Source organism: Thamnophis sirtalis, unplaced genomic scaffold, assembly GCF_051295495.1.
Source record: "Thamnophis sirtalis isolate CommonGarterSnake01/CBP01778 unplaced genomic scaffold, rThaSir2_p1.2 scaffold_6, whole genome shotgun sequence".
Classification (NCBI taxonomy): domain Eukaryota; kingdom Metazoa; phylum Chordata; class Lepidosauria; order Squamata; family Natricidae; genus Thamnophis; species Thamnophis sirtalis.
This window is the reverse complement of record NW_028261386.1, coordinates 118,170,688-118,187,111: the sequence shown is the minus strand read 5'-3', so window position 1 is coordinate 118,187,111 and position 16,424 is coordinate 118,170,688. Positions and strand designations below refer to the sequence as shown.

General features: G+C 39.7%; 1 protein-coding gene across 1 annotated transcript in view; it reads right to left on the bottom strand.

The window, feature by feature from the left end:
• SNAP91 (synaptosome associated protein 91) overlaps positions 1–16,424 on the bottom strand; it is a 98,644-nt gene that overhangs the window by 62,791 nt on the left and 19,429 nt on the right. Inside the window, exon 3 of the mRNA XM_087718811.1 lies at positions 3,474–3,616. Coding sequence (XP_087574937.1) covers positions 3,474–3,616 — 143 coding nt within the window. The remainder of the gene's footprint in view (positions 1–3,473; positions 3,617–16,424) is intronic.

The following is a 16,424-nucleotide window of genomic DNA, read 5'->3' as shown; positions in this document are numbered from 1 at the left end:
GAGCTCACTCTGTTCTGTAGCACCACCTTTACCTTTAGACACAGATGGCTGTTCACAAATCTGAATATGCACTAAATCCTTCCATATTAAAAAAAAATTAAACCATTCATGTTGTATTTAGACATACCAACGTTAGAAATCAATTATTTGCACATAAGACAAGCTTTAATCTAAAAATTAACAGACAACTGCATTTTACATACAACCAGTAAATACCTCTGATCCAGGGGTGGGTTCCTAATTTCTTCTATAGAAGTTCTAATTTCTTCTATAGAAGAGGTTCCACAAATCTACAGTGCCGTTTAGAGCCAGTTCCAGCTCCCTCCCCCCACCCGTCTGCACATCATCAAGATGAAGAGTGAGAGGAGGAATTCTGGGAGCTGAAGTCCACAGGTCTTAAAGCTATCAAGTTTGAACACCCCTGGGTTTTTTTTTCTAAAGAGTTAGGGATGCAACAGTCTTGTAACTTGACAGCTTTAAGACTTGCGTGCTTCAAATGCCAGAGTTTCTGAGCCAACATTTTGGTTGTTAAGCAAGAGTGTTGTTAAGTGAGTTTCACCACATTTTACAAGTCGGCCACACCCACCTAGTCACATGGCCGGCAAGCCACTCCCACCCGGTCACATGGCCGGCAAGCCATTCCCACCTAGTCACATAGCCAGCAAGCCACTCCCATAAAGCAGGCCACACCTACAGAAGAGGTTCTAAAAAAATTTGAAACCCACCACTGCTCTGATCATATGTAAAATGCAGTTAACATATTGCTTCTTTAACAAAACTGACACAAGATTACTGCTATACTGCTAACATATACTAAAGAAGCCATGTCTCCTTGGGTCATCGTTTCAAAGTTATTTCTTTACCTAAATAGAAAAACAGAATTGTGAACAGCAGGTAAAAAAGTAGTGGAAGCAAGAGCAATTTCTCACTTCCTGTCGGCTTTCCCATTGACTTTCCTTGTGGAAATTTGGCAAGGAGCACCAGAAATCTCCTTCCTTTCCCTTTCCAGCAGGCAGTAAAGGAAGCAGGCTGGGTGGGACAGGGAAGGAGGGATTGTGAGACTAGTTAAGAAACTGTCATGCAACACTGAAAATGAAGATCAGGTTGAAGGATGCAGCAGCAGCCAACAGCCACAACTTTCCAACTTTCATTACCTTGGGAGTCATTGAGCCCAAATTTTGGACAGATTCTATAAATTAGCTCATTAGAGGTGCATTGATTCAAAAATGGTTTCCCTATGTCCACCATTTCTCCCAGTTAAAATTCATGACAGGTTAAAGTTCACAACAACATTTGGCAAAGCAGAGAACAACCTACTCATCTGCCTGGAATCTACACTGTATAACGGACATTAATTCAATTGAGCGAGTCCACAGGTATTTCATGAGAAGAGTACTCCACTCCTCTGCTTGCAATAGAATACCTTATGCCACTAGGCTTAAAATTTTGGACCTGGACAACCTAGAACTACGCCGCCTACGGTCTGACCTAAGCTTAGTACACAAAATTGTCTGCTACAACATCCTACCTGTCAAAGATTACTTCAGCTTTAACTGCAATAATACATGGGCAAGCAATAGATACAAACTCACAGTAAACCACTCCAAACGCGATTGCAGAAAATATGACTTCAGCAGCAGAGTTGTCAATGCCTGGAATGCACTATCTGACTCTGTTGTTACATCCTCAAAACCCCCAAACTTTAACCTTAAACTGTCTACCGTGGACCTCACTCAGGGGTGGGTTTCAACCGGTTCGCGGCGGTCCCCGCGAACCGGTTGGTCGGCGAACCCGGAAGTAAGTAACTTCTGGGAACGGCGAAGGGCCCACCCACCCGCCCGTGCTCCTTACGGGTCTTTGAAGGCTTCTGCGCTTCCACGCAGGCGCATGGTACATACAGCACCTGCACGATTCTCCACGAGCAGCTGGAGCAGCGCGCAGGTGCTAAGACGCATGCGTGAACTGCGCGCATGCACGAGGACGCCGCCGGCCCCGTTCCAACCGAACCGGTTGGAACGGGATAAGCAACCCACTACTGACCTCATTCTATTCCTAAGAGGTCTGTAAGGGGGGATGCATAAGTACACCAGCGTGCCCTACCGTCCCTATCCTACTGTTCTCATTTATTTGTACTCATTTCTTATGTATATATGTATACCTGATTATACTTATATGTTTATATGTTATATTCATACTTAGACTTGTTTTCCCATACATGCTTGACAAATCAAAATTAAATAAATAAATACTTCTTGGTAAAATAAAATAAAAAAGTGGGATAGACAGAGTCCCCACCAGATGGAGTCATAACTGGTTGACGAATCACACTCAGCGTCTAGTCCCTAATGGAACTACATCTTTATGGAGGGAAGCAAGCAGTGGGGTACCTCAAGTTGCCTTTTTTGCCCCCGAACTCTTTAATATCTTTGTGTTCTGAGAGTTTTAGTGGTATATAGATTATATTAAGGAAAGTATTGTTTTCCATTTGAATTTCAATTCAGGAAAACTTAAGATCACGTTTTACTCTTACAGTGCATGAAATTATTCTGGATAAACAATAAAATAATACTGCATAGTGTGAATAAAAGGGTAGAGACCTCACTCTATATGCTAGGTTTCTAAAAGAGCAAATAACGTGACCAATGTAGAGAAATACCAGTTCACATAAAACTAAGTTCTCACTCTCCTCCAGTTTTAGATAAACAAATTGTTTTCTTTACTAGGCAAAAACTGATTGTGTATGGCAGTGGTTCCCAAACTTGGCAACTTTAAGACTTGTGGACTTCAACTCCCAGAATTCTCCAGCCAGCAGAGCTTAAAGTTGGCAAGTTTGGGAACCACTGGTGTATGGGATATCAGCAGATATTTATTAAAACTGATAAGGGAGGCTCCGTAAATAAAAAAAACTTTAAAAATAAGATTTGAAGCAAATACTTTGCCACGCGTTCAAAGTAAAAAAATAAAATAAAATGAAATCTCAGTTCGTAAATACACACATGTAGTGTAAGAAAATTTTAAAGGTTGCCTCTTTTTAAAAATTATGAAAATATGTGTTGATCAAAGCACTTTTCTTTGTATATCAGAGAAGTATAATCTTATTTTTACATAACAACACTAAACTCTTTCAGAGGTTTCAAACATTGCATAACCAAAGGCCTAACAGTTACATACCTAAATCCTGAATTTCTATACCTTCTAATATCTATTTCAAATGATTCCCAATCTCCAGGCATATCTATTAGATGCATGAAATGCTGAGGTAGAATTATCTCCTTCAGTAAGCAGAGTGGATCATTTACTCTCTGAAACTTTCATACAGAAAACCCCATATAACCTACATATTTTATACTGCCTTAACTGTGTATCAGATAAGTTGACTGCTTGCTACAACTTTTTCTTTTTTAGAGTCTATGAGACAAACACAGGCTTTCTTAACAATCCTTTGCTTTAGCTTTGAGGACTAAAATGCTTACCTCATTGCCATGAACCATTAGATGATGTGTTGTAACTAAGGCTTTGAAGACAACAACCCAACTAGTGTTTGTCGCTCTCTCAAAGAGGGTATCAGCCATTTGTGGAATGTTGACATTTGTCTCATTTGTGGCCTGGATTAGATCTACAATATTTGGAGAAGGAGAGAATAATAACAGTAAATATAGAAAGAAGATGTACTGGTTAAAGAGAGTATAGTTACAAATCATTGACCAAAATCATTACACTATACAGTAGTAATTTCACTTTAAAAAAAAGATGAAGGTTAAATTATTATTCGGTGCATAATGCTTAGAAAAGCCAATAGAAGGTAAAATGGAAAACAGTTTCTTACTGGATGATCAAACATTATTGCTATTACCAAAGTTTATTTTGTGAGAGTTTGTTTTTGCAGTGAATGAATAACAACAGGAGAAGAAACAGGAAATAAGCAAATGATAAATATGTGGCCCAAGTCCATTTTGGATTTGGCTCAATTAAAATTATAGCCATATTTGTGTATATGTATAAATGTTTTGCTGTTTTAATATTTTCAAACTCACACCATTTCCATATCAGAAGAAAACTGTAACCAATTAATGAAACCACATTTTTTGCTACTTTAGCAAAGTAGCCTGAAAATATTAAATGAGTAACCTGTACAAGGCACATCTTTTTTACGTTATTCTCTCATATCCATTTCTCCTACAACAGTTCATGCGACAACAGCTGTAGCAGAAGAAAATTCATTAATTGAGACTTTTCAGCCATTTCTACTTTAGACCAATATATGAAGAGTTGGTTTAGAATCAGTTCAGACATTTATCTTTTCAGTATCTCAAGTTTAGTAAAGCAAAACTTTTAGAACGAGAGAGAGAAACGGGGGAGAAGGAGGGAGGGAAAGAGAGAGAGGGAGAGAGAACCTATGTTTTAATATATGACTGGATATTATACTATCAATCAAGTTTAGAACTGAATAATTATTGTTGCCCAAATCAACTGTCCTTTTAGGCAACATGTAATAGATAGATGTCACATTACAAACACAAAACAAGCACACAGAAAACGGCAGGTATTATCTCGATTTAAATATGTCTACCTAGTCATGGTATATTTTATTGATTTAATGACAAACGTTTTTTCTTTCTTATAAGCCTGTCTAGAAGCTCAGTGACCTAATCATGACATGCTATAATAGAGCAGATTAATGTGAAGCAATTTATATTATTGCAGATTTATTCTTATCACTATGCTCATATCGATTCCTATGATGATCATATTTCTTCCTGTTACATTTCAGTAAGAATTGCTATTATTTATAGATTTTAATCTTGGGACTGGGAAAAGTCAACGCTGCCAACTCACCATGGCTTACTCCCCGTGGGACAATTCAACAATTCAATTTAATTATTTTATTTAATTGTTGTTTGTTTGTTTATTGGATTCCTATAAAAAAATCCAATAAATCCAACAAATAAACAAACAACAATTATTTACAATAGTTTAAAAATATTTTAATTTTTGTCATTCACATTTCATTTTGTCTCTCCTTTGGCATCCTTTCTTTAATGATTCTATCTCACTATTTCTTCAACATTACTGTAACTCTTGTCCCTTGGCGAGTTGGCCAAGGTTAGTTGTCATAGACCTTCCACAGTAGTGCTGTATATGCTTGGAAAATTATTCTAGAGAAGTTCTTTGCTGAGCATAGCACTCATCTGCTATTACAGTAAATAAAACAGCCTGATTGTTTTTGAGCCTGAAAAAAGATGTGGCTGCTTTAAGAGTTATATTAACTTTTAATGTAAACCATCCTTCCAACAATCACAGTCACCTTTAGACTAGCATGGATACCTGGGGAAAAAAAAGGAGTTATTTTAATAAATAGTAAAGAGATAATATAAAGTCAAAAATACTTCTTCTAAATCATTTTCAAAGAATGCACTAATACACAGCAATAATTTTTAATTCTTTGAAAACCTATTAATAAATTCTGTGTTTAAAATCAAATGAGAAAGAGATGTATGTGTACTGTATACATAAGATGGCGCATCTCTCTATACAAAGAGGTTCATGAGGCAGGGAGTTAAAATTGTTTCAATAATACTGTAAGAGAGCAGGCAGCAATAAAATCATTGCTAAATAATCATTGTTATTGCTAAATAGAAAATGCACAAATAATCACGACATAGAGAAGGTTATGTGATATACTGTTAAATGCTTCATCAGGGCACACTCACAACTCTAAATGTAATGTAGCAGTAGTAAAGTTACTACAATAGTATATGATCAATGATTCCTGGATATGTTGAATCAGAAGGAATGAAAAACAGAGAGAATTGCTTTCATTTCCCAACATTTGTCATCTAAGGTGGCACTTTCATTCCGATCATAAGGATGAATTCAAGAGAATTGTAATTATCACGTCATAGAATTCTACATCAATTTATATTTATATTTGGGGGGGGGGAACCTACTTGAAAAATATGCTCTTACTTCATACAGGTAGTTGTCAACTTTGGACCACAATTGGTACCAGAATTTCTGTTGCTAAGGAAATTGTTGTTAAGTGAGTCACCCCCAATTTTACAACCTTTTCTGCCAGAATTGTTAAGCAATTCTCTTTAGTTGTTAAGTGAATCACTGCAATCATTAAATGAATTAATTTCCACCACTGACTTTCCTTGTCAGAAGCTATTTGGGAAGGTCACAAATGGTGACCACATGACCCCAACAGTCTTTAGTACGTGCCAATTGCTAAGCACAATCAACTTCTGGTACCCGCATGAATACAGCCATTCAACTTCCTGAGGAAACCGCGTATACTGTGATTGGAAAAAAAAATACATGCAGACTAGTAATCTGCAAACACAAACACCTCCTGATTTGGTAAATGTATTTATATCACTTTTATCTGAGGAATACAAAATCTTAAGGGACATTTTAGTTTGACTCAATGGGCGATTTGTGATTTATACAGCTGCCTATCTCAAATACATAACTCAATCGTGCTTCCCGTCACTTTAGTCAGTACAAACAAGCCAATCATTACGTTAAACAAATAAAAATGAATGTGATGTCAAGAAATAATGATGGCCAAAAATCATGGGGGGATTCAATAAGAAGACTGAGACACTGGATTGGGGGCATGTTAGTGATAAGAATCCTTCTATGTCCCAAAATATGGTACTGCCAGGCCCCTCCAAAGAGACCAAGCAAATGTGACGAGGCATTTTTACTTCAGCCTCTTCCTGGCTGGCTGGCTAGCTTATCACAATCTCCAACTGTGAACAAAAAGCTGTATCTGGCTTGTTCAGCTGGGAGGGGATTTAAGCAATGATGCTGCAACTTCTCAGTTGCTAGGAGGAACTATGGCATCTGGCTCTGTGCTCTATACCCTGGCATTTTGATCTCACTCCTGAAAATGGACCATGAAAGACACAATAGCAATAGCAATAGCAGTTAGACTTATATACCGCTTCATAGGGCTTTCAGCCCTCTCTAAGCAGTTTACAGAGTCAGCATATTGCCCCCACAGTCTGGGTCCTCATTTAACCCACCTCGGAAGGATGGAAGGCTGAGTCAACCTTGAGCCGGTGAGATTAGAACCGCTGAACTGCAGATAACAGTCAGCTGAAGTGGCCTGCAGTACTGCACCCTAACCACTGCGCCACCTTGGCTCCTGTCGAGCTGTCACTTGTCTCAAGGTGGCTATGTTTGGGAAACAAAGTTGCAAACCCAGTACAATTTTGTCAGGACGCAATTAATATAGAATACATTATATAGTTTTAATAGTATTCTCACAAATAGAACAGATGCCTAATTTTTGTTATAACACCACATCAGTGGTTATATTGCTTTCTCAATATAAGAATGCCTATGTCATACCCAACTATTCTTTTGTTAATGATCATCTCTCATAACTTTCTCCCATCAACCCTTAACCTTCCCTCACCCAACAACAACTATATGCCTATTTAAAACTTCATACAACTGATGGAAATCAAGATAGAGCATCACAAAGGCTTTTTTTTTGTTTTAGCTTATTTTTTCATAGCATTTATGAATAGATTTAGAGTGAATCCACTGTTTTTTTCTCCAATTGTCAGTAATCAGGTTGAATTGACATCTTTTCTTAACTCCAAAGTTGTATCACAAATTAAATAATGGTATAAGAATAATGCAATGTTTTTCTCATTTTCCCTGAGAACCACTCAATTTGAAAATTTAAAGCAGCCAACTCCAACACCAACATATACTGTTTTACAAGCAGTATATTTCCTACATGTTTACTCCAACCTTTCTGACTCAGGGAACCGGGAGTGGTGGTGGAGGGGAGAGGGGATGGTTTCATGTAAGTGTGTGCTGCTTTCACAAATATAGCTTCACGGATGTGCGTGAACACATGTGCACTCGCCCACCACTTCCGTGGCCCAGTTCCAAACAGGCCAAAGCCCGACACTGCGTTGCAACCCTGGAGTTGGGGACCACTGGTCTAAAGAGAGTTCAATATGATTTGCAACACTTTGGTAACTGATCAAAATCATGGAGGTGAAGCATTTAGGTTTTCAGTTAAAACCAGGAAGGTTCGTGGGAATGATTAAATTGCCTTGCCTAGTTAAAAATAATACAACCTGGTAGGGTCCGATTCTGGCCTTCTTTTTCATGTATGAAAGCAAGTATGGGTATATCCACAGGGATATATATATTCACTGTTTCCATTTTTCAAAGGAGGAACAAGCCTGCAAATTACATATCCATCACCTTATTAAGCACCATTAGCAAGATTAATACTAGTTTAACATTTATATTGGAAACCAAGGGACTGGTTGGAACAAGAAAATCTCCTAGCAGAGGAACAGAGTAACTTTAATTGACGAGTATCTCAGAGTCAGGCTTCACAGATTTAATGTCTGCATTTGATTTTTTTTTTCTTCCATTCAATCGTGTCTGATTTTTGGAAGATTTGCCGGGACAAGTCCTTGCAAATTTTTTGGCAAGATTTCCTATGGAGCCTTTCTGTAAATTCACTCCACAGGAGCGCAACCAGTTTTGCGTTTTTAAGAGCAGTTTCCCATTCTGTCTCAAATACTGGGTGGAATATAGAATACAGCTATCCATAGTCAACCTTTGATTAAATCTAGATTATAGAAATTCCTTCTATCAATTGACTTAACACCTTTAATACTTTGATGACAATAAAAATAGTAAGAAAGAAACAAAAAGACTAGATCACATGCTCTCCAACAACCAATGCCCAGATAAGCAGGGATTAATACCAAGCAAACTATCAAGCAGAAAACAATATCCTAATGAATATGAGAAAACCATACCCCCCCTCCCCCACCAACACTGGCAGGGCAACCTACTGTACATAAAGAGGAAGCAATTCCACATAACAGAAACAACAGAATAAAATATTTAATACTTTTAACAGAAATAACAAAATATCAGAGTTGGAAGGGATCTTGTGGGTCATCTAGTCCAACCCTACATCCAAGCAGGAGACCCTACACCATTTCTGACAGATTGGCAGTCCAGTCTCTACTCAGTCAGATTGTCACACTGATATTACCTAGTTGAATAATGAAATATCTGCAAGGAAACAAACCAAGGTGAAGAGAGTATCAAGGACTCCACAGTGCCATGAATGACATATATTGTTTTATACTCTAATTATACTTTTTAATTTTATAATAACATATGATTACAAGAAATCCTCATTCCACAACCACAATTGGAACGGGCAATTTGGTTGTTAAACGAAACGGTCTTTAAGTGAAGACACAAGTTTGCTTATAGATAGATTTCAGCTTTCCTTTGCTTTATAGAAGATTATAAATACAAGAATTGGTTACTATTTTCATCACCATCATTACCACAAACAGCCACTAAATGAGGACTGCCTGTATTATGATAAATATAACTCACAGGTACAGATTTAATTTGTATTTCATAACTTTTGTCTTATAAAGTTCAATATTTTATTGTTTTGAGTTCCATAGTAACTCCATACTGACAGACAGGGGTGGGTTGCTAATCCCGTTCCAACCGGTTCGGTTGGAACGGGGCCGGCGGCGTCCTCGTGCACACGCGCAGTTCACGCATGCATCTTAGTGCCTGTGCGATGCTGCAGCTGCTCGCGGAGACTCGCGCAGGCGCCGTATGTGCCATCCAGCTGCTCGCGGAGAATCGCGCAGGCGCTGTATGTGCCATGCGCCTGCGTGGAAGCGCAGAAGCCTTCAAAGACCGGTAAGGAGCGCGGGCGGGCGGGTGGGCCCTTCGCTGTTCCCGGAAGTTACTTACTTCCGGGTTCGCCGACCAACCGGTTTGCGGGGACCGCTGCGAACCGGTTGAAACCCACCCCTGCTGACAGAGAACAAAAAGCTATTTTACTACATTATAGTTGATGTCCATAAAATTTACAAATATAGATTATTCTTATGGCCATTAACCCTATACCAAATGTCATAATATGTTTTTATTTTTGGTTGGTTAAAGATCAAAATATAGTTTACTAATAGATAATAAAGAAAATAATGGTGGACATCCCTCCATCCTGGTCCTCCTTGACCTCTCAGCGGCTTTCGATACCATCGACCATGGTATCCTTCTGCGACGACTGCGGGAGGTGGGAGTGGGAGGCACCGTGCTACGGTGGTTCTCCTCCTACCTCTCGGACAGGTCGCAGTCGGTGTTAGTGGGAGGGGAGAGATCGTCCCCAAGGCCCCTAAATTATGGGGTGCCGCAGGGTTCGGTCTTATCCCCCCTACTATTCAACATCTACATGAAACCGCTGGGAGAGATCATCCGCAGGCACGGGATTAGATACCATCAATATGCGGACGATACTCAACTGTATCTGTCCGCCCCGTGCCAAATCAATGAAGCGGTTGACGTGATGGGCCGGGGTCTTGAAGCCGTTATGGACTGGATGAGGGTTAACAAGCTTGTGCTCAACCCAGAAAAGACCGAGTGGCTGTTGTGTTTCCCTCCCAAAGATTTGGCCAATATTCCAACACTCAGGCTGGGGGGTCAAATTCTACACCCCTCAGAGAGGGTCCGCAACTTGGGAGTCCTCCTGGATCCACAGCTGTCATTCGACCACCATTTAACGGCTGTGACCAGGGGGGCATTCGCCCAGGTACGCCTGGTGCGCCAGTTGCGACCCTACCTGAACCGGGAGGCCCTCACAACAGTCACTCGGGCCCTTGTGATCTCTAGGCTGGAATACTGCAATGTGCTCTACATGGGGCTGCCCTTGAGGAGCATCCGGCGACTTCAGCTAGTGCAGAACGCAGCCGCGCGAGTGATTGCGGGTGCACCCAGATTCACCCGCATAACACCTATCCTCCGCGAGCTGCGCTGGCTACCTGTCGATCTCCGGATGCGCTTCAAGGTGCTATTAATCACCCATAAAGCCCTACATGGCAGTGGATCTGGATACTTGAGAGACCGCCTTCTGCCAATTACCTCCCTACGACCTATAAGATCCCATAGATTAGGCCTCCTCCGCATCCCATCGGCCAGCCAGTGTCGGCTGGCAACTACAAGGAGGAGGGCCTTCTCAGCAGTAGCCCCTACCCTTTGGAACGAGCTCCCCGTGGAGATTCGTACCCTCTCCACCGTCCAGGCCTTCCGCATAGCCTTGAAGAACTGGCTCGCCCGTCAGGCCTGGGGATAAGAATCGCTACCCCGCCCGAATGATGAATGGATGTTGCTTACTATTTTATTATATGTTGTTGTCTTAATGTTGTATTCCCCTCTCCCTGGTTTTCTGTGAGCCGCCCTGAGTCCCCTCAGGGAAAAGGGCGGCCTACAAATGCTAATAAAACCAAACCAAACAAATATTGTTGACCGCATATTTGAACAGATAATATCCTAATTTCCTTTCTTCTTCAGTTTGGCTTCTTTTCTGGCAGAGCAAACAGAAATTTCCAGACTCTAAAAGTTTTAACAATAGCAATAACGATTATACTTATATACAATTCCACAGTGCTTTTACAGCCCTCTCTAAGTGGTTTAGAGTAGGCATATTGCCCCCAACAATCTGGGTCCTCATTTTACCCACCTTGGAAAGATGGAAGGCTGAGTCAACCTTGAGCCTGATGAGATGTGAACTGCCAAATTGCAGGCAACCAGCAGTCCGCAGAAGTAGCCTGCAGTACTGCACTCCAACCACTGCGCCACCGTGGCGGTTGTCTTTAAATGCTGAAACTCACTTCATCTGACCCCATCAGAGCTACAATATATCCACTACAGTGGTGGGATTCAAATAATTTACCAACCAGTTCTCTGCCCTAATGTCCAGCTGGGTAAACGGGGCTCGGTGGTCATGTGATCATGTGGGCGTGGCCAAGTCAATGTCCCTCAGGATGATGGGCACTTCACCTTAGTTGTTACAATGGTAATAAGGGTTAACTGGAGAGGCAGTTTCTGTAAGCAGGGCAATAAAGATTAGGCTAGAAATAACACCAGAATGTTTCCTTCCTGCCTTCCTTACAGGATTAGCCCTGTAAAGTGGGGAAAAACAAGAGATTTCTTCCAATAACCGGTTCTCCGAACTGCTTAGAAAGTTACCAACCGGTTCTCCCGAATAGGTGCGAACTGGCTGAATCCCACCCCTGATCCACTACAAGCTTTTTCATATATTTACCAGAAGGTTGCAAATTACATATAGAATATAATCATGAATGGGAGGCATAACAGAATTGACCATCAGTACAATTCTCCACATGATCCAGAACCAGTAAATGCAGCTTCTGGATAATTCTGACAGCTGTGCACACTTTTCTTCTCAATTTTAAACTCTCCATACATCCTGGCAAATGCTTGAAAGGAATTTATTTTGCTATCTCTTGTTGCTTACTGTTTGTGTTGCTTCTTTTTTACTCATTATTTATTTATATAATATTTTTTTAATGGAATACCTACTGATGCTATTAAAAAATAAACAGAACGTGCAGGGGGGGGGGGAAAGAGATGGAAACTATAGAAATAAATGTATGTAAATTAAATTAAATGAAGATGCAGATACTCCTCGACTTACAAAAATTCCTTCAGTGACCGTCTGAATTTACAACGGCACTGAAAAAGTGACTTACGACCATTTTTCTCACTCACGACCATTGCAGCATCCCCAGGTGACCAAAATGCAGATGCTTTGGGAACTGACTCACATTTATGACTGTTGTAGTGTCCCAGCGAGATGTGATCATTTTTTGCGATCTTCTGACAAGCAAAGTCAATGGGAAAACCAGATTCACTTAACAATCATGTTACTAATTGAAGATTTACTTAGCAACGGTGACAAGAAAGGTCATAAATGAAGCAAAATTCACTTAACAAATGTCTCATTTAGCAACGAACATTTTGGGCTCAATTGTGGTCGTAAGTCAAGAACTATTCGCATGTAGAAAATTAGTGGGAAATGTGGAGTTTGAGAAAGCACAGTCTTCTATATCATAGCACTTTTAATTAAAATTCAATTTGCAATTACATTTGCTCTAATTTAAATACTAACCAGCAACAATTGGGGGGGGGGGTTCAGATCAGACAGATCACAGAAATCCACTGCAATACTATGAATCAGTGTTGCCGAGCAAACAAGGGATAACTGAATGTTGAAGGAGTAAATATTCTATTAATAGCTTTCTACTTTAGGAATATATATGCTTTAGGCATTTATGCTGCACAAACATTTCTTTCAAATCATGTTTAGGTTACACTCCAGAAGTGGTATATTTACATAATGTTTCATAATGAAACGGTGCTTCCATTTATAGTGGAAGTATTTGTAATCATTCTATTTTTAATCAAAATAGAGATATAACAACTTCTGGCAAAATAATTAAGCACTAGCTATTAAGCAGTGATTTACCTTTCATTTGAAAATCAATGTATCTTTTAATGAGGAGAGTTATATTCTAGGCAAAATCAGAGGGCGTATTATCTTTAAAAGCTGTTTGGATACACACTTTTCAGACATTTTTTTAGAGTAGAACCATTAATAGAACAGCCAATAATGGGCACCCGCTTTGAATTAAATTTTGCTACTGATTTAGTGATGATAGCCTTAATTTCCTACAAGTTCAGACTATGTAAAAATCGATCATATGTCAGTATGTGAGTCTACTTGCAGAGGAAGAATATTGTACTTCATAGTAGGGAGATAAGTGGCTCCAAAATGTACTAAATAAAAATAGATTTAAAAAGAATGTTAACTGAACCACACCGTTTTTAATTAAATAATTAGCTATGGAAACTGCATTTTTATAATTGAAAATTGTGATTTTATTTATTTATGAGCTATGGTGGCGCAGTACTGCAGGCTACTTCTGCTGCCTGCACTTTGGCAGTTCAGGCTCAAGGTTGACTCAGCCTTTCATCCTTCCGAGGTGGGTAAAATGAGGACCCAGTTTATAGACCCAGCAATATGCTGACTCTATAAACTGCTTAGAGAGGGCTGTAAAGCAATGTAAAGTGGTATATAAGTGCAACTGCTATTGCTATTGCTTTATTAAATTTATTTGCCACAAGGGTAACTCTTGATTATTATTTGTTAATATTTGAAGGTGTTATAAGACTCTGTAATTTAATTCAGAGTTCTCAACAAAAGCATCATTCAATGATGACAGTCAACCTCGCTCATCATATTAATGAAGCTCAGCTAAAGGATAGATGATCTGATGCTCAGCATCCTTGGCCAGTGTAGTCAATATCAAGATACAGTGGGAAATATAAGTGTCTATCGAACACATGGATTAGTTCTCTCAAACTACCCTACAATAACTTAACAAGTGGAAGAGTTTCCCTAATGGTTCTATGTTAAAAAATACCTTATGTTCTATATTGAAACAAAAAGGAGGAAACAGACAAAAAAGTACCCCTAGTATTTTGAGAATATTTTCCCCCAGAAAATTTTATATTGCTAGATTACCACTGCGTAAAGAGGAACCAAGTCCCACACAGGTATTTTTCTGAAGAGGAGGCATGGAAACAGATGTTAGAAGCATATAGATCACACACTAGGCTCACTCTATATCACCCCAATTTTCAAAGCTTATTTCCCTATGTTCAATAGAAAGCCATTTACTGAACTTCACATAAGCAGGAAATCTGACAAAGCAGTTTTATACTTCATGTAGCAATAGCAATAGCATTTAGACTTACATACAGCTTCATAGTGCTTTACAGTCCTCTCTAAGCAGTTTACAGAGTCAGCATATTGCCCCCAACAATCTGGGTCCTCACTTTAGCAACTTCAGAAAGATGAAAGGCTGAGTCAACCTTGAGCCGGTCAGAATGAAACTGCTGGCATTGAGCAGCAAGTCAGCCTACAACACTGCACTCTAACTCCTGCATCGCCACAGCTTATATGTAAACTTATAAGTGCTACTGTATTTTTCGGAGTATAAGACGCACCAAGGTTTTGAAGAGGCAAATTTTTAAAAAAGTTTTCACACTCTGCAGACCTCCCAAAAACGGCCCGTTTTTCGTGAAAACCAGCCTGTTTTTCCCCCCCCCAAAAAAGGGGCATGAATAGCCTTTAGGAGGCTTGTAGAGTGCTCCGGGGGGGGGCTTTTTATGTCAAAAAAAGGGCATGGATAGCCTTTAGGAGGCTCATAGAGTTCTCCTGGGGGCTGCGGGGGGCAAAATTGAGCAAAAATCACCCTGTTTTTTGCTCATTTCTGCTCTCCCCAGCCCCCAGGAGCACTCTGAAAGTCTCCTAAAAGCTATGCACTGCCATTTTGGTGAAGGGGGCGAAGTTTCGGGAGGCAAAAAAGGCTGTATTCAGTGTATAAGGTGCACCCAGATTTTCAGCCTCTTTTTTTGAGGGGAAAAAGGTGGTCTTATACCCCCCAAAATGCAGTACTTTATTCAAGAAAACTTAAACAGAAGTCTACTGCCCACCTCTGTCTCAACAGGGAAATGTAAATTGTCTGGATTAGTAAACCTCAACCCCCTTATTCATATCCTGTACATGTATAGATATAAAGCCTGAATTTGTTTATGATTTCTCATTAGACGTAAAAAAATAGTAAAAGATAATATTTGGATTATTAGCCAAATAGAGAAGGAACGGGAATAATCAGATGCCTTAATTTTCCTTTCACTTGCAAGTCGTACGAGGATCAAACTCATTAAAAGGATGTAGGATCCAAAATAAGGGTTTAAAATTAGCATGGAAGACTGTAAGAAATGATCTCAGCAGTAGTGACTAAGTTCCAACTGAGAAAGCTTCTAGGTTAGCCTTTTTCCTTAGCATTTCCATTCAGATCCTAATCTGAACACTGTTTCCTTCTCATGAGTAGGAGTCAAAGCATCAAGTATATATCTCTGGGCTTTCACTGAACATTTTGCCATCGTACCCTAGTTTCGGAGGTAGATCTGGAGCAAGAAAACTGAATCTGGATTGCTTGCTCCTCTATTATGACTTTTTTGAGCAGGGAATCCCCTGGAGTCTTCAGCTACTGGCACAATTTGTTTCTCCCTGACCTTTAAATTAAAGCACACACTTCAATGAACAGCAGAATTCTTCTGAAATTTCAACCAGTTTGGTATTCTTCCTACTATGGTAGAAAGCTTGTTTGATAATATCCTTAAATAACCTTGATGTCTTGGTCCTATTTCATTGCAGGTCTACAGCTGTTCTCAGCAGTTTTGACCAAGGTTTGAGTCTCATATCAATCACAGGCTGTACACCCACAAGTAGTACAATTGCAGAAGCCAATGGACTGCTTCTATTTTTCCATAGTATAGCATTGAAGTGTAAAATCACACTGCAGAACAATGTTGTCTGCTACCATGTGATGTAATACAGCCACCCCACATTCACCACCGATCAGCAAGATCATGAAAATGGATTAATGGTTGAAAACTAGAAATTATAATGCAATACTAAATTCAGAACATTGACCTGAATGCAGTTACTGTACCAGCTGTCAAATCTA